Genomic DNA, 18655 nt, shown 5'->3' with positions numbered 1-18655 from the left:
TAATGTGTAAACAACATGGTGATAACAAGGTGACTATAGCTGATAATAATGCACTATATAACTGAAATCTGAAAATGAGGAGAGCATAAATGTCATGACCAAAAAGAAAAAGAAAACTATGTGAGATAATGGATGTGTAATACAAAGGGGGTAACCCTTTCACAATGCATACATGTATCAAAAGATTACATTGCACATTTTAACTGTTACAATTTTACTTCTCAATTAAACCTCAATAAGCTGAAAAAATAAATTAAAAATAAAACTTAAAAGGGGCAAAGCCATGGATTCTATTCAAATGATTCTATTATTCAAATTCAAATTATTCTATTCAAAATAATACTATTATTTTGGCAGTGAAAAATTAGACTTTCTCAACAAACATCTAAAGCCTCAACAGTGTCTTAAAGTAATTAGATATAACAGATAAAGTTTGAAAAGAAAAAAATATAGAACACAAGTAACTAAATATTGTTGGCTTTGGGACAGTACAACTTGCTGCTTTTCCAAATCACAAATAAGGATTAAATATTTGGATCTTGCATCATGAGGATACTGTCAACAGCACTGTAAATATTAACCTTCCACAGTGATGACCCATTTAAAAAAAGAAAAAATGCAGCAATTCTTCTAATGACATAAAGTTGGAAAAGAAATGTAAAGAACTGTTTTCAGAGAATAGAGAGAGCTCTTATGATTGTCTAATATTCAGTCAGAGGAATTTGCAATTGTGACATACCTGGTACATTTTTAATTGCTTATTTATTGAAAACCTCAAACACTTTCAGACTCAGCAAGTGAATTCTGAACATGTGGCAATATTAAGGGTGATTTCATCTTAATGAAATTATACTAAGAAACAAACAGAAAGCAAAAACCTGATGATAAACAATAACCAGCTTCTTAATAGTTGGTCAATTAGTATTTGTTAAATAAAACATAACCACATTTTTCATTCAGCTTGCTTTGTTATCTCAGTGTCTGTCAATATCTTACCTGGATCAACCAATGCTTTGTTAAATATTTCTTTAAGTTTCCTACTCTTCACATTCCTTCCTTGAGCAAGATTTCTGTACATCTCATAGCCTATGATCATAACACCACCATCTTCTTGCCACCTCTGTAGCATGTAGCTTCTTTCTTGAGGACGTTTCACAGTTGCTAATTCAGAGACCTTTGGTGGGAAAATAAAGATTTTTAAAGGTAGGAATGCATAAATACTAAATATCCCCATTGAAACATGCATCACTGGCAATTAAAAATCTTATTTTTTACTATATGAATTTTATGCAGTCATTTAGATAATAGAAAATATTTTAAATATACCTCAAGCTTCTCATCATCTTTTAATCCCTCCTGCCACTTCTCAAATTCATTCATCCAATTCAAAGCAGTATTAAGAGGACAAACCACTAAAGCTGTGCTGAAATCCAATTTGTCACACAAAAGAACTGTATGAAGAAAACTTACCACCTACAAGAAAACAAATTAAGTTGCCACCTTCATTTAAATATCTTCAAAAAGAAAATAAATTGAGCAAACTTATAATAGTTGGGATTTTTTTTTTTTTGCTGTTTAAACAATAAAGCAACCAGGCAAAGGTCACAATTTCCAAACCAGGAAAAGTACAGAGAAAGAGATATAACATGTAAAAGGCGGAAATTCAACTAGATGATACATAAGGTCCTTCCAACTCTAAAGCTCCATTATTTTATGATCAGTAATAATAATAATATGAATATAATAAATAATAACCACAGCAAAATAGCTACTAAGTCCCTAGTCCCCAGATCTTTAGAAAATACCACTTCCCATTTAGAAGAAAATTATATCATAGAGTATTTTTCCACTGCAAAGTGTTCTGACTCACTGAATCTACTGTCTTATGGCTTGGAATTACATATATATATACACACATATATATATATATGTATATGTGTGTGTATATATATTTTTTTTCACTAATTCCACACCTCTGCTACAATTCCAGCAGTCTTCCTGCAACTTCCTGCATTCAGAAATGTAGTGTTTTAATAGTGAAAATACATTATATTCTCATTACTACAGGATCACAGACTATTAAAGTCAGGAATCCCCTGGTTAGGACTCTGTGCTTTCACGCCAAGGACATTGGTTCAAGCCCTGATAGAGGAACTAAGATCTCAGAAGCCACACAGCACGACAAAAAGAAAGTTGTAAAGGAAGTTCATTTCCACCTCAGAATCTTTGCAGTTTTACTGGCTATGCCTATAGTCCCACTGCTTCACTTCATTAGGGTCTCTGTTCAAACATCACTTCTTAAAAGATGCTTTCCCTCTCTATGCTTCCTTAACATTATCTGAAAGTACATATTTCTTATTTTATTTGATTAAAATCTCTCTCTCCCACCAGAATATAAGCTTGTTGGGGGAGAAATCTTGTTATTTGCTGCTTTATCTCCAGACCCTACAACCACATCTGGAACCTAACAGAACATAATATATATTTTTTAATTCATGAATGCACAAGAACAGAATACCTTCATGTTCTTACCTGTAAAGTCTTACCAAGGCCCATGCAGTGGGCAAGAATGCATCCTGAACCTGGAGATTTCTTTGTTTTTTTTACAGACTCACAGCAGCAATCCCACATAAATTGAACACCTAAAAATGATATCTTTGTTAAGATCAAATTTAAAGGTGCAAGTTAAAAAAATCTTCCTTCGTAAATACATCAAAAATATAACTAAAACTTCTAAGAAACAGAATTTTTTAAAAAGAGAGACACAAAAATCTCTTAATATAAATGAGATTTGTTTTACACACAACCCCCCTACCCACCGCTAAGGTTTATTAGAAAAAATGTTAACACAGGCACACAACAGGGTGACTTTCAGTCCTCTCAGGTATCACAGCAGACCTTTTCTCCATTCCCTGGGATGGTCCAAAGAGACAGATAAATAATCTAATAGAAACTTTATCCAAAGAGAGAATAGATCCCTATCAAATATACTTTCAGGTTTATTGAGTCAATCCAGGGTGGAATTTAATTTATCAGGAGCTAATTTATCATTTCTCCCTTTATTCAACACTAAAAACCGAACAAGAAATGGGCTTGCTACCTAAGGAGTAGGAACTACAGAATTTACTTAATGTATTCATTCACATACACACTCAAAATTGATTTATTGATTCCACTCAGACAAAGCAGAAGATAGGGATAATTGGATATCTTTCCAAAACCAATAAAGGAATATTATTAACAAAAATACTTGAAAAAGCATTTCCTAAAGAAGGCTTTTAGCTAACTGTACCTTTCCCTACCACACCACTGCCCTTAGCTAACCATTGCAGATTAGGTGAAATCCACTTGCTATATATACCCATTTGTGAGTGGCACACAATTTCCGTTTCACAAAACTTATTTCCTGTGCAATGTTCAATTTTGTTCTTCCTCATTAGCTTATACACTCCATAAGGGCAGGGATCATATCTGTTATGCTCACCAGTAAAAGTAACTCCAGGTCTTAGCAGAATGTGAGGCACACTGGGGCCATCAAATATTGGTAAAATTTAACTAAAAACACTTTAACCATCTAATAGTTTCTTACCATCTACTTGATGTGGTTTCAATTTGATAACCATATTTCTATGAACCTGCACTAAAGGTTCTTTGGTTTCTTCATCTTCATCTAAAACCAACTTCGTTGTTATTGGACACTTAGTCGGTGAAGCATCTTCAATTTCTATCACCTACAAGAAAGGGAATTATAGATAGTTAAGCTCAAAGAAACCTTTAAAGCAACGGTGGAATATGAATCTTACTAAGGGAAGTTTTCCAAAATACAGACATGTCTACTTCCATACTAAAATCCAGTAATTTTTGTTCAGTAAGACTAGGATGGATCATTAGTTTACACGTTTTCTAAAATAAAAAACCTCTACAAGACTCTGAATCACTGTGGTAATGTTGGTAATTTATTAATAGCTCATCGGTTTTCACCTTGAACACCTTAACACATGATAGGTAGAGATGTGAGAAAAGGAGCCTCTAAATTAATCTATGACATCACCACTAAAATCTAAATAGACTGGTTCTATTCTTCTAGAGCTTCCCTGGTGGCTCAGATGGTAAAGCGTCTGCCGGCAATGCGGGAGACCCGGGTTCGATCCCTGGGTTGGGAAGATCTCCTGGAGAAGGAAATGGCAACCCACTGCAGTATTCTAGCCTGGAGAATCCCACGGACTGAGGAGCATGGTGGGCTACAGTCCATGGGGTCGCAAAGAGTCAGACACGACTGAGCGAGCTTCACTCACTTCACATTCTTCTAGAAGACATGTGAAAATGTGCAAGAAAACTTATGGTTACCACAATGACTGGTCATGACTAGTATTTAATTCAGGCAGTAGTGAAGGTAAATATAAATGTTTTACAATGTGAATGAAGACAGTCCAAAACAAGAACTGTCCCACCCAAGATTCCAAAAGGCTCTCACTGAAAACCACTGTAAATATGTGTTGTGAAAGGGAAAAATTTTCAGAAACACTGGTATGAGAACCTCAGGCTCAAAAGCATAACAAGAATATATAACACCCTTTAATTGCAAAAGAGAAACAATCACCTCGTTTATTACTTGAAAGAAAACTTAAATACATATACATAAATACAAATACATGTGTCTGAATATATTTTTTTGCTATCTCATCCCAATGTCTATCCATTACATAGTATACTCACGGATTCATGTTGATGTATGGCAAAACCAATACAATATTGTAAAGTAATTAGCCTCTAATTAAAATAAATAAATTTAAATTAAAAAAAAGAACTGTATAAGCTAGGTACAAGTATTGCCATTTTACAAATTAAAAAAAAAAAAAAAAAAAAAAAAAACCTGAGAGACTGGGAAGTTAAATAACTTATACAAGGTCATGCAACTCTTAAGTAACACAATACTAGGACTTATACCAAGAGGGTTAGGCTCCAAAGTCCATGAACTTAACCACTATGCATTAATACTTTAATAAAGAAAATGCTTATATGAACAGGTTTATGGTTCCATGAAAATCAATAAAGAGTCATGACTTTAAACTACGGACATTATGATGTTTAAGAATAAAATTTTAGGGAGAAGGCAATGGCAACCCAGTCTAGTACTCTTTCCTGGAAAATCCCATGGACAGAGGAACCTGGTAGGCTGCAGTCCATGGGGTCGCACAGAGTCGGACACGACTAAAGCAACTTAGCAGCAGCAGCAGCACACAGTTGTAAGCATAATGTAGATGGATACTAAACTACATATCATGTGTAATTCATAAATGAGATTGTGCTTACATGAAGAAACGATCCTCTTAAGTGTAGAATTAATGGACTTTTAGATATGCAGATGACACCACCCTTATGGCAGAAAGTGAAGAGGAACTAGAAGGCCTCTTGATGAAAGTGAAAGAGGAGAGTGGAAAAGTTGGCTTAAAGCTCAACATTCAGAAAACGAAGATCATGGCATCTGGTCCCATCACTTCATGGCAAATAGATGGGGAAACAGTGTCAGACTTTATTTTTTTGGGCTCCAAAATCAGTGCAGATTGTGATTGCAGCCATGAAATTAAAAGACGCTTACTCCTTGGAAGTTATGACCAACCTAGACAGCATATTCAAAAGCAGAGACATTACTCTGCCAACAAAGGTCCATCTAGTCAAGGCTATGGTTTTTTCCAGTTGTCATGTATGGATATGAAAGTTGGACTGTGAAAAAAGCTGAGCGCCGAAGAATTGATGCTTTTGAGCTGTGGTGCTGCAGAAGACTCTTGAGAGCGAGTCCCTTGGACTGCAAGGAGATGCAACCAGTCCATTCTAAAGATCAGTCCTGGGTGTTCATTTGAAGGACTGATGCTAAAGCTGAAACTCCAGTACTTTGGCCACCTCAAGTGAAGAGCTGACTCATTGGAAAAGACTCTCATGCTGGGAGGGATTAGGGGCAGGAGGAGAAGGGGACGACAGAGGATGAGATGGCTGGATGCCATCACCGACTCGATGGACATGAGTTTGGTTGAACTCCGAGAGTTGGTGATGGACAGGGGCGCCAGCCGTGCTGCGATTCATGGGGTCACAAAGAGTCGGACACGACTGAGCGACTGAACTGAACTGAACTGAACTGACACAATATCCTTTCTGTGTTGGTGTTTGTATTTAAGACTGTAAATCTCATCAGCTTTTGCACAGTTAATGTCTCTATTAGACTCGTTAAAAAAGTATCTTCTATGGTTAATAAAATGTAAAGACTGAACCTGCTATTATGCTAGCTTTCATTCTTACATATTTTCACAGGGAACTTGCTTTAATGAATTTATTTTGAGAAGTTTTAAATCAAATTCTATGTCAGGATTTTACATTAATGTCCAATAGGTGGTTAGATTTGTTCAATGTTAAAATAGGTATTATGGTAACTTCCTCATCAGTTAAATTACTAATTTAAAGTATAACATGTTTTAATTAAGAGAAACTAACTTATAGAGAAATTTGGCTGAGAATAGACAACTGTTAAGGTCCTTTGTTGTATAGAATGCTGTGCTTTAATAAATCATGATGCTGTAATAGAAAAAAAAAAGAATAAAATTTTAGCTGGTACTTTTTTCCTTATTTAGAACTGTAACTAGGAATGAATGATTACTTGATACTCACTATAGACATTTCCAAACATGAATAGAAGTATATAGAATAGCATAATGAGCCCTATCACCCATTATTCAGCTTCAAAAATTATCAACCTCTGGCCAGTTGTTTCACTGGCAGCCTCTCACTCATTCTCCAACTCCTCTGATCCCATAAATGATTCTGAAGCAAATCCAAGCAAGTATATTAATTCATCTGTAAATGTTTTAGAATGTCTCTTTAAAAGGACATTCTCTCTTTTTAAAATCATAACTACAGTATCATTATTACATGTAAAAATTATTTAAACAAGTCACAAATTTGTAATATATTACCTTGATAAAACTAGAATTATATACAAATCAAGACATGGTAGAGTATAAATAGCACTGGTCATTTAGATCCCAGCTCTATTTCAACAACTTACTTAAACTCTCTTAGCTTCAGTTTGTCCGTGTGGAAACTAGGAAAGCTTATAAATAACTCTCATGAGGTAGTTGTGGCGATTAAATGAGGCAAAGAAAACAAAGTATCAGGCACAGACTAAGTATTCAACAAATTTTTATTGTGTTCTACCTTGGATGTTTCCCAGCTTCATACTGCTGTGTCAAAGACATAAGCCAAAATGGAAAATTATCTAAATGTCTTGTCCTGTTTGCAAGGTGTGGTGGGCAGAACCCTAAAACGGCCTCCAAGATTCCAATCCTCTGCTGTAAACATTCTATATAACTCCATTCCCTTGGGGGTGACTGAGATCTGTAACTATAATCATTCCCATAAGTGGGCAACTAATCAGTTGATTTGACATAATCAAAAGGGAGATTCCCTTAGATGAGGTGGGCTTAAGCAAGGTAAGCCCTTTAAAAGATTGATGAGTAAGAAATGTTCTCTTACTGGTCTCCAAGACAAGCAAACTGCCACACTATAGAGAAGTCTACAGTACTTAAGAACCTCATTGCCAGAATCACAAGGAACTTAATTCTGCCAACATGTGAGCTAGAAAAAAGCACAAAGTCTTAGATGAAAATTGCAGCTCTGGCGAACATCTTCAATTTCAACTTAGTGAGAAACTGAGCAGAAGACCCAGCAGAGTCAGGCTCAGCTAAGCCACTCTCAAATACCTGATTTATCGAACTGTGAGATAATAACTTTGCTTTGTTTTTAGCTAAGCCTGATAGTTTTTTTTTAATGCACAGTAGAAAAATAATATATAAGGCTTTAACTAAGATTTCTGAACCATATGTTCATAAGTGATATGGATGACATTTTAGCTATTAAGCACAATCTTTGGGATTAGAGATGAATGAATCTTCAACCTGAATGGAGAAGATAATTTACAAAGAAATGGTCTACTTATCTGTGACTAAGTACATGTGTTTATGCACTAAAGGTACAACTTAAGGAAAGTTTATTTAACTAATAATAGACAGAAAGGAATGAAATGAGAGAATTTAGGAGAAATAAATTAAGCTATAGTAAAGAATAAATAAGGACATGCATCCCATGTCTGAATTGAAAAAGGAAAAGAAAACATGAATACAAAATCATTTAGGCAACACACTGAAAAGGCTGAGCCCCATTTCTGCTGATGGAGATTAAGTACTATGATGCATGATGGAGTATTAGGGACCAAATCTGTCCTTCTGTTGTAATCAATTAGAAAAGTAGACAAAACATATGAAACAAACATATGACTTTGGATTATAAGAACCAACAGGACACTGATACCTGAGAGAAGAAAAATCAACAAGGAGGGCCCTAATCCCTCTTGATTGCTGCCAGAAGGTACATTTCAGAATTTAAGATAACTCAAGCAGAACTCTGGAGTTGTGCTGAGTTGGGGAAACAGAGGTTAAGCTCAGAGAGCTGGAAAAAATACAGAGAAACTACAGAGAGAAAAGAGCTATAAAAAAAGACCTCCAGAAATCAAAATGGGAGTCACTTCAGTCTTGAGTATTACAATGCACATGAAGAATGAAATTCCACAAAGCCAGACAAAGTGTGACCAAAAAGTCATGAAGCAAATAGTCCCCAGTGATCATATAGGTCTGGAAGGCATTCAGTTTTAAACAAGGTAGGATATGATCTTCATACTAACTCAGGGCATTCAGTAGAGACCAGACAAAGGCCACACATTAGCAGTGGGGCAAAACCATCCATAAACTACAGGGACACACCTTAAGAGGTTTTTTTTTTTGAACTATCAAAATAATTTAACTGGGGACTTCGCTACTGCTACAGGGGTTAAGAATGCACCTGCCAATGCAGGGACACGGGTTCCATCCCTGATCTGGAAAGATCCTACATGTTATGTATAGAGCAACTAAACCTGTGCACCACAACTACTGAGCCCATGCTCTAGGGCCCTTGTGCTGCAACTACTGAGCCCACAAGCTGCAACTACTGAAGGCTGTGAGCCTAGAACTCGTGCTCTAAAACAAGAGAAGCCATGGCAATAAGAAGCCCACACATCACAACTAGAGAGTAGCCCCTGCTCGCTACAACTAGAGAAAGCCCACACAGAGCAGTGAAGAACCAGCACAGCCAAAAATCAAAAAGAATAATTAAACTGAACTAATAAGTACCTTAAATATCTATACAGAACAATGCCAGCACTCTCCAATAGAATACAACATACACTCAACAATACCTGATTTACAATGTCTAGTTTTTAATAGGATAAGGCAATGGCAACCCACTCCAGTACTCTTGCCTGGAAAATCCCATGGACAGAGGAGCCTGGTGGGCCGCAGTCCATGGGGTCACGAAGGTCAGACATGACTGAGCAACTTCACTTTCACTTTTCACTTTCATGCATTGGAGAAGGAAATGGCAACCCACTCCAGTGTTCTTGCCTGGAGAATCCCAGGGACGGTGGAGCCTGGTGGGCTGCCGTCTATGGGGTTGCACAGAGTCGGACATAACTGAATAGACTTAGCAGCGGCAGTTTTTAATAAAACATTATTAGATACATCAAGAAAGAAAACTATGAACAATAATCAACAGAAAAATCACTTAACAAAAATGGTAAGAAATGACAGAGATGTTCAAATTGGCAGACAAGCACAATAAAGCAGATGTAAAATGTGTTCCAATACTGAAAGGAAGATGTGAACACAGTGGGAAAAGAAATACAAGCTATAAGAAAGAACCAAATGTAATTTCTATGTAATAAAAAATAAATATTTAATATGAAAAACTCACTGAATGAGATTAGCATCATAATGGAAAAGAAGAAAAGATCTTGCTTGAAGACAAAGCAAGAGAAACTACCTAAAATGAAATGGGAGAGGGGAGGGGGCAGGGGGAGGAATTGAAGAAACTAGTGGGAAAATGCTCAGCAATCTAATACATATGTAATTAGAGTCTCATATAGGAAAAGAACAGAAAACCTTGTCTGAAGAAATAATGGTCAAAACTTTCAAAAATTTTGATAGAAACTGTAAGTCCAAAGAACCAGCAAGTTAAAGGAGCACCAGGCAGGATAAAAACTAAGAAAATCACAACCATCAATTCCTGAAAGTCAGTGATAAATAGATAAGTTTTCACAAACCATTAAAACATCTAATCATTTTAAAAAAGAAAAAAAGACACATTACATACACATGGGTAGGTTGAGGGGCAAAAATAAAGACAAGAAACAACATGTCATGAAGAAGCAACATCAAGAAAAAGCTAATAACTTAGAATTCTATACCCATGGATTATAACATTCAGAAACTAAGGGAAAAGTAAGATGTCAGCAAAATGACAAGAAACAAGCTCTAAGCTCCTGTTTTCACACAGAAATATAAAAACAAATGAAAAATGAAAAAACTTTAAAAATCACAAACTGTTTGAACCAACTTTGTCAGAGTTCTGGAAAACAGTCAAAGGTTTATAGCAACCAAGTAAATGACCAGTCAAGAAAAGGCCATTTTCAAAATGGTAGTAAAGTTTTATAGTATTTTTACTTGCTCTTACCCCACTACCTGTTAGTGAAGTGATAGTCTTATTCTTGAAGCAGCAGTAGCCTTGTGGACAGTTTCTTCCCTCAAACCAGAGGGAGTACAGTATAAATTATTTGCTAGTTATTGTGTACAGCTATTCTAACCTGCCAGAGGATAACTGAAGGAATGACATAAAATTCTTACTACTATTTCACCTAACTTAAATTCTAATGGGAGAAACAGAAGGAAATGCTTAAAGAGAAAAAAATAGTTACAAGGCAACTGTAAACCCACAGATGCCAGGGCCAAGACATTATACACGGAGAAATACAACTGACCATCTAAGGCCCAGAAAAGAAGATAGGATAAGACTCTTGGAATTTAGGGCATCTGAAACTAGCAAAACATACAGAATAATTTAAAAAGCCATGTTTCCCCGGGGGGGGGGGGGGGGAAACACTGAGCAAACCTCAAGTTTTAACTTCAGAGGGATCCTTAACTTAACTGTAAGCCTAGTTAAGTACTAGAGAAGTATCCCAGTACAGAGCTAATTTAAAAAGACTGAGAAGAAATCAGCATTCAAGGAAATTTTCCTCAAAACATTAACAGAACACTAGAGAAAGGAAAAGAGCATTAAGTAATGATGTACAACAATAAACAAACTTTGTAAAAATAAATGAGGAGAGTCTCATAACAATCAGACAGTAACAACTAAAGAAAAAAATACAAAAAATCCTTGGAAAGGGAGAAAACTTAACTTCCAGAGTTATCACATTATAATAGCTAAACCCCTAATGGCAATAAAAAAAACCCCCACAAACCAAACAATGAAACAGGAAAACATGGGCAATTCAAAAGAAGAAATTAAAATAACAGAAAACATCCCTAAGAGGTCCTCAACAACGGACTCATTACACAAAGCAAAAGTGGGAACAATCTAAAAAACATCAAGAAAAGATACAAAATGGGGAATATCAACAAAGAAGTAGAAATTACAAACAAGAACCAAACAGAAAATCTGGAACTGAAAAAGAAAAAAGTGAAATAACTTTAAAAACAATTCAGATATGAGCAGGAAGAAGAATCATTGAACATGAAGGTGACAACTGAAATTATCAAGTCTAAGTAGCAGAAAGAAAACAGAATTAAGAAAAGTGAGAGACCAAGGGACTTGTGGGATATCATCAAGCAGACCAATATGCATATTATGAGAGTCAAAGGAGAAGAAAAATACAGGCAAAAGGTTATTTGAGGAAATAATGGCCAAAACTTCCAAATTTGGGGTAGCCTGAGTAAAGACCAGGAGCTACAAATCCAAGAAGCACAACAAACTTGAACTGAGATAAACTAAGAGACTCAGACTAACCACATTATAGTTACACCTTCACAGTATAAAGACAGAAAGAATCTTGAAAGTATCAAGAGAGAAGTGATCTATCACAACAGGGATCATCAATAACATTATCAGTTTATTTCTCATCAGAAACTTGAAGATCAAAAGGCAGCGCAATGATATATTTTAAACTACTGAAATAAAGTAACTGTCACCTGAGAATTTTATATTAAACAAAAGTATCATTCAAAATAGAGGGAGAAACTAATACATTCTTAAACCAAGACAGTTCATTAAAAATAGACCTACGCAACAAAAATTGCTAAAGTGAAGCCTTTGGGCTGAAATTAAAGAATACTGAAAGATGGATAAAGAACTATCCATATGTATGGAAAACACACACGGCCAAACACAAAACCCAATAGTATTGACATTTTGGTTTGTAACTCCAAGTTTACTTTCTATAGAATTTAAAAGACAAACCATAAAAAGTAACTATATGTTACTGGGGCATAAAATACATAAAAACAAAATGTGCAACACAAATTATATGCAAGGAGAAATGGGGCTGTATAATACATTTACAATATTTTTCTACATGATTAAAGTTAAGTTCATTAAATTCAAACTATAACATTATGACTTTAGGAGGTTACATCTAATCCCATGTTAACTACAAAGAAAATATCTATAGATTACCAAGAAGATATAACAATCATAAAGATAAATATACCAAAATCAGAGTCCCAAATTATATGAAGCAAACACTGACAGAATTGAAAGGAGAAATAATAGACTGTTCTACAAAAATAGTTTGGAGACATAATACCCTACTTTCAGTAATAAATAGAATAAGCCAACTGAAGATGGAAACACAGAACTTGAACAACAATGTCGACCAGTAAGTCCTATCAAAGAGAACACTCCATTCAACAACAGCAGAGTACAAATTTTCTCAACTTCATGTAACACTTCTTAAGGACAGACCACATGATAGGGCACAAAACAAGCCTTAATAAATTTTAAAACATCAAAAACATAAAATTAACAATACTTCAAATAAAATAAAATTTAAAATAAAATAAAATGAAAAAGCTTATCAACTTATTAAAAAATTAAATAAAAATTTAAAATCTCCAATCACAACGGAATGAAACTAGAAATCAGTAATAGAAGAACAATGGGGAAAACGCAAATATGCATCATTTAAAAATGACACTCTTAAATAACAAAAAGGTCAAATAAGAAATTACAAGAGACATTAGAAAACACCTTCAAATTAAAATAAAATAGAATACTAAAGCTTGTGGAATTCAGGGTTTAGAAAAGAAGTAAAATTCTCACTGTTTTGAGATGATATTATACTATAAATAGAAAACCATAAAGATGCTATCAGAAAATTACCAAAGCTAACCAGTGAATTTAGTAAGTTGCAGGATACAAAATCAATACATAGAAATCTCTTTCATTCCTATACACTAACAATGAAAACTCAGAAAGAAATTAAGGAAACAATCCCATTCACCACTGAAACAAAAAGATAAAATACCTAGGAATGAATGTACTTAAGGAAAAAAGGGGCAGTATTGTTGTTGTTGTTGTTGTTATTGTTCAGGGGTAAACTGGGTCCTAATTGTTGCAACGCCATGGACTGCAGCATGCCAGGCTACTCTGCCATCACTATCTCCCAAATTAATGTCCATTGAGTTGGTGACAATATCTAAACATCTCATACTCTGCTGCCCCCTGCTCCTTTTGCTTTCCATCTTTCTGATCATCAGGGTCTTATCCAATAAATCAGCTCTTTGCACCAGGTGGCCAAAGTACTGAATCTTCAGATTTAGCATCAATCCTTCCAATGAATATTCAGGGTTGATTTCCTTTGGGATTGACTGGGTTGATCTTCCTGCTGTACAAGGAATTTCAAGAATCTTTTCCAACACCACAATGTGAAAGCATCTATTCTTCAGTGCGCAGCCTTATTTATGGTCCAGCCCTCACATCTGTAATTGACTACTGGAAAATAATAGCTTTTATTTATGGACCTTTATTGTCAAAGTGATATCTCTGATTTTTAATACTCTGTCTAGATTTGTCACAGCTTTCCTTCCAAGGAGCAAGCATCTTTTAATTTCATGGCTACAGTCACTGGCAGCAGTGATTTTGAAGCCCCCCAAAATAAAATCTGTCACTAATTTCACTTTTTCCCCTTCTATTTGCCATGAAGTGAGGGGACTACAGGCCATAATCTTAGTTTTTTTTAATGTTGAGTTTTAAGCCAGCTTTTTCACGCTCCTGTTTCACCCTCATCAAGAGGCTCGTTAGATCCTCTTCACTTTCTGTCATTACAGTGGTATCATCTGCATATCTGAGGTTGTTGGTGTTCCTCCTGGCAATCTTGATTCTAGCTCCTGATTTATCCAGCCCAGGATTTCGCATGAGGTAACTCTGTAAAGAAGTTAAATAAGCAGAGTGACAATATACATCCTTCTCATACGCCTTTCCCAATTTTGAACCTGTTCGTTGTTCCACATCTGGTTCTAACTTGGCTTCTTACCTGCATACAGGTTTCTCAGGAGATAAGTAAGGTGGTCTGGTATTCCCATCTCTTTAAGAATTTTCCAGACTTTGTTGTGATCCACATAGTCAAAGGCTTCAGTATAGTCAAGGAAGCAGATGTTTTTCTGGAATTTCCTTGCTTTCCCCATAATCAAACAAATGCTGGCAATTTCATCTCTGCTTCCTCTGCCTCTTCTAAACCCAGCTTGGACATATGGAAGTTCTCAATTCACATACTGTTGAAGCCTAGCTTGAAGGATTCTGAGTATAAACTTACTAGCATGTGAAATGACAGCAATTGTATGGTAGTTTGAACATTCTATGGCATTGCCATTCTTTGGGACTGGAAAGAAAACTGACCTTTTCCTGTCCTGTGGCCACTGCTGAGTTTTCCAAATTTGCCAGCATATTGAGTACAGCACTTTAACAGCATTATCTTTTATGATTTGAAATAACTCAGCTGGAAATCCAACACCTCCAATAGCTTTGCTCATTGTAATTCTTCCTAAGGCCCATCTGACTTCACACTTCAGGATGTCTAGTGCTAGGTGAGTGACTACACCATTGTGGTTATCCAGGTCATTAATACCATTTTTGTATACATCTGTGTACTCCAGCCACCTCTACTTAATCTCTTCAGCTTCTGTCAGGTCACCATTTCCGTCCTTTATCGTACCCATCCTTCCATGAAATGTTCCACTGATGTTTCCAATTTCCTTGAAGAGACCTCTAGTCTTTTCCATTCTATTGTTTTCCTCTATTTCTTTGTATTGTTCATTTAAGATCTTATCTCTGCTTGCTAGTCTCCGGAACTCTGCATTCAGTTGGGTATATCTTCTCCTTTCTTCCTTGCCTTTCACTTCTCTTCTTTCCTCAGCAATTTCTAAAGCCTCCTTAGACAAACACTTTGCTTTCTTGGCACTGCCTACTGTACAAAGTTATGAACCTAAAACCAAAATGGATTTTCAGGCACTTGTCTATCAAATCTAATCCCTTAAATCTATAAATCACCTCCACTGTATAATCAAAAAGGATCTGATTAAGTCATACTTGAATGGCCTAGTGGTTTTCCCTACTTTCTTCAATTTGAGCCTGAATTTTGCTATAAGGAGCTCATGATCTGAGCCACAGTCAGCTCCAGGTCTTGTTCTTGATGATTGTATAGAGCTTCAAGGAGAGAAAAGAGGCATATACAGAAAACTATAAGACATTTTTGAAAGAAATCAAAGACTACACAAATAGATGGAGAGATATACCATGTTGCTGGATTGGAAGAATCAACATTGTGAAAATGAATATATTACCCAAAGCAACCTACAGATTCAATGCAATCCCTATCGAATTGCCAATGGCATTTTTCACAGAACTAGGACAAACAATTTCAGAATTCGTGTGGATACACAAAAGGACCGAATAGAAAAAGCAATCTTGAGAAAGAAGAAAACAGCTGAAGGAATCAACTTTCCTAACTTCAGACTATACTACAAAGTTAGTCATCAACACAGTATGGTACTGCCACAAAAACAGAAATATAGACCAGTGAAACAAGACAGAAAGCCCAAAGATAAACCCATACACCTATGGGCACCTTATCTTCGACAAAGAAGGAAAGACTATACAATGGAGAAAAGACAGGAAAACTGGACAGCTACATGCAAAAGAATGAAATTAGAACATTTCCTAATATCATACACAAAGAAAAACTCAAAATGGGTTAAAAACCTAAATGTAAGACAACAAACTATAAAACTCTTAGAGGAAAACATAGAATACTTTCTGACATAAATAGACTTTCTATGACCCACTTACTAGAGTAATGGAAATAAAAACAAAAATAAACAAATCGAACCTAATTAAACTTAAAGCTTCTGAACAGCAAAAGAAACCATAAACAAGATGAAAAGACAATCCTCAGAATGGGAGAAAATAATTGCAAATGAAGCAACTGACAATAGATTAATCTCCAAAATATACAAGCAGGTCATGAAGTTTAACATCAGAAAACAAACAACCCAACCAAAAAATGGGCATAAGACTTAAATAGACATTTCTCCAAATTAGACATAATAATAATGCCAATTTTTCTCAAACTCTTCTAGAAAACTAAAGAGGAGGGAATATTTTCTAATTCATTCAATGAGACCAGCATTACCCTAATTTAAAATTTAAAAGATAAACTATAAGAAAACTACAGATTCTCTGTGAATATACTCTCAAAATTATTCCACAAAGTACCAGCAAACAAAATTCAACAGTATATATTACACAGGATTATACAAAATGGCAAAGAAAGAAATTGTTATGACACAGGCTTTGGCAATGATGCCTTAAATAAAACATAAAAAGCACATGCAATGAAAGAAAAAAAAATAGATCAACTGGACTTCATCAAAATTTCAAAATTTTATGCCAAGGATATTTATCAACAGAATTCAAGATAATCCATGAGATGGAGGAATATATTTGCAAATCACATATCTGATAACAGACTGATATCCAGATATATATAGAACCCCTACAATACAACAATAACAAAAACAACACAATTTTTAAATGTGCAAAGGATTTGAATAGACATTTCTCCAAAGATATACAAATAGTCAATACACACAAAAAAGATGCTCAACATCACTAGTCATTAAGAAGACGCAAATCAAAACCTTAATTATCCAAATTCTTGCATCTCCTCTTATCTAGAAAAGCACTAAACTCCTTCATAGTGACATCATCTCCTCATGAAAAGCAGAAAAACTTTTTTTTAAGATAAGTGCTTGATTTCACAAAATTTCCCTTCACCACCTTACCCCACTACCTCTTAGAGCAGTGTCTCAGAGCTATCTGAGGTGTTGTCTCCCTCAGTGCAGTCCCAATTTTGCCCCAAATAAAACTTAACTTCTTAAAAAACAAAACCATAATGAAATACCACTTCACGTCCATAATGTTGGCTATTACAAATGGGGTGGGGGGTGGGGGGCAGAAAAAGGTAAGAAAGAAGAGAAAGAAAGGAAAGGAAAAAAAAAAAGAAATGTTGTAAAGATGTAGAGAAATTGGAACCTGTATGCATTGCTGTGGAAATGTAAAGTGGTACAGCTGTTAAGGAAACGATGTGATGACTCCTCAATGTTCCTCAATCATTCCACTTTTGTATATATATACCCAGACACATGGAAAGCAGGAACTTGAAGAGATATTCATATATCCATGTTCCTAGCACTATTATTCCCAACAGCCAGAAAGTGTAAGAACCCTAAAATATACATCAACAGATGAATGAATACCCAGATGTAGAGTGGACTTGTGCACACAGCAGGGGAAGGAGAAGGTAGGACAAATTAAGAAAGTAACACTGCCATATATGCATCTTCCTGTATAAAATAGAGAGCTAGTGGGAAGTGGCTATATAACACAGGGAAGACAGTGATTTTGTGAGCCCAGATGGAGAGGGTGTGGAGAAAAGGGAACCCTCTTGCGCTCTTGGTGGGAATGTAAATTGATACAGCAACTATATAAGACAGAATTGAGATTCCTTATAAAACTAGGAATAAAGCCACCATATGACCAGCAATCCCACTACTAGGCATAAACCATGAGGAAACCAAAACAGAAAAAGATACATGTATCCCAATAGCTAGAACAGTGCTGTTTACAAGAGCTAGAACATGGAAGCAACCCAGATGTCAACAGATGAATGGATAAAGAAGCTGTGGTTCATATATACAACAGAATACTATTCAGCCATAAAAAGGAATCCATTTGAGTCAGTTCTAATGAGGTGGATGAATGCACAGCCTATTATATGGAGTGAAGTAAGTCAGAAACACAAAAACAAATACTGTATACTAATACATATATATGGAATCTAGAAAGATGGTACTGATGAAATTATTTGAAGGGCAGCAATGGAGACACAGACACAGAGAAAGACTTATGGATCACCAAGGGGGGCGGGGAGGATAGGGTGGGATGTATGGAGAGAGTAACATGGAAAATTATATTACCATATATAAAATAGACAGCCAATTGGAATTTGTTATATGACAATGAAAACTCAAACTGGGGAGGGGTGGAATGCGGAGGGAGATGGGAGGGAGATTTAAAGAGAGAGGACATACGTATACCTATGGGTGATTTATGTTAATGACTGGCAGAAACCAACACAATCCTGTAAAGTAATTATCTTCCAATTTAAAAATAAACAAATTTA

The 18655-nt window shown here is 35.5% G+C and overlaps 1 protein-coding gene across 11 annotated transcripts in view; it reads right to left on the bottom strand.

Moving 5' to 3' along the window:
* The window catches only part of ATRX (ATRX chromatin remodeler), a 285555-nt gene that overhangs the window by 109869 nt on the left and 157031 nt on the right, over positions 1 to 18655 (bottom strand). For all 11 annotated transcript variants that reach the window (XM_055565688.1, XM_055565686.1, XM_055565681.1 and 8 more), the window contains 4 exons: positions 3590 to 3731; positions 2533 to 2642; positions 1327 to 1473; positions 997 to 1174 (listed from right to left, as the gene is read on the bottom strand). In XM_055565688.1, coding sequence (XP_055421663.1) covers positions 997 to 1174; positions 1327 to 1473; positions 2533 to 2642; positions 3590 to 3731 — 577 coding nt within the window. The remainder of the gene's footprint in view (positions 1 to 996; positions 1175 to 1326; positions 1474 to 2532; positions 2643 to 3589; positions 3732 to 18655) is intronic.

Source organism: Bubalus kerabau, chromosome X (assembly GCF_029407905.1).
Source record: "Bubalus kerabau isolate K-KA32 ecotype Philippines breed swamp buffalo chromosome X, PCC_UOA_SB_1v2, whole genome shotgun sequence".
Lineage (NCBI taxonomy): Eukaryota > Metazoa > Chordata > Mammalia > Artiodactyla > Bovidae > Bubalus > Bubalus kerabau.
This window is presented reverse-complemented; position numbering and strand designations above follow the sequence as displayed.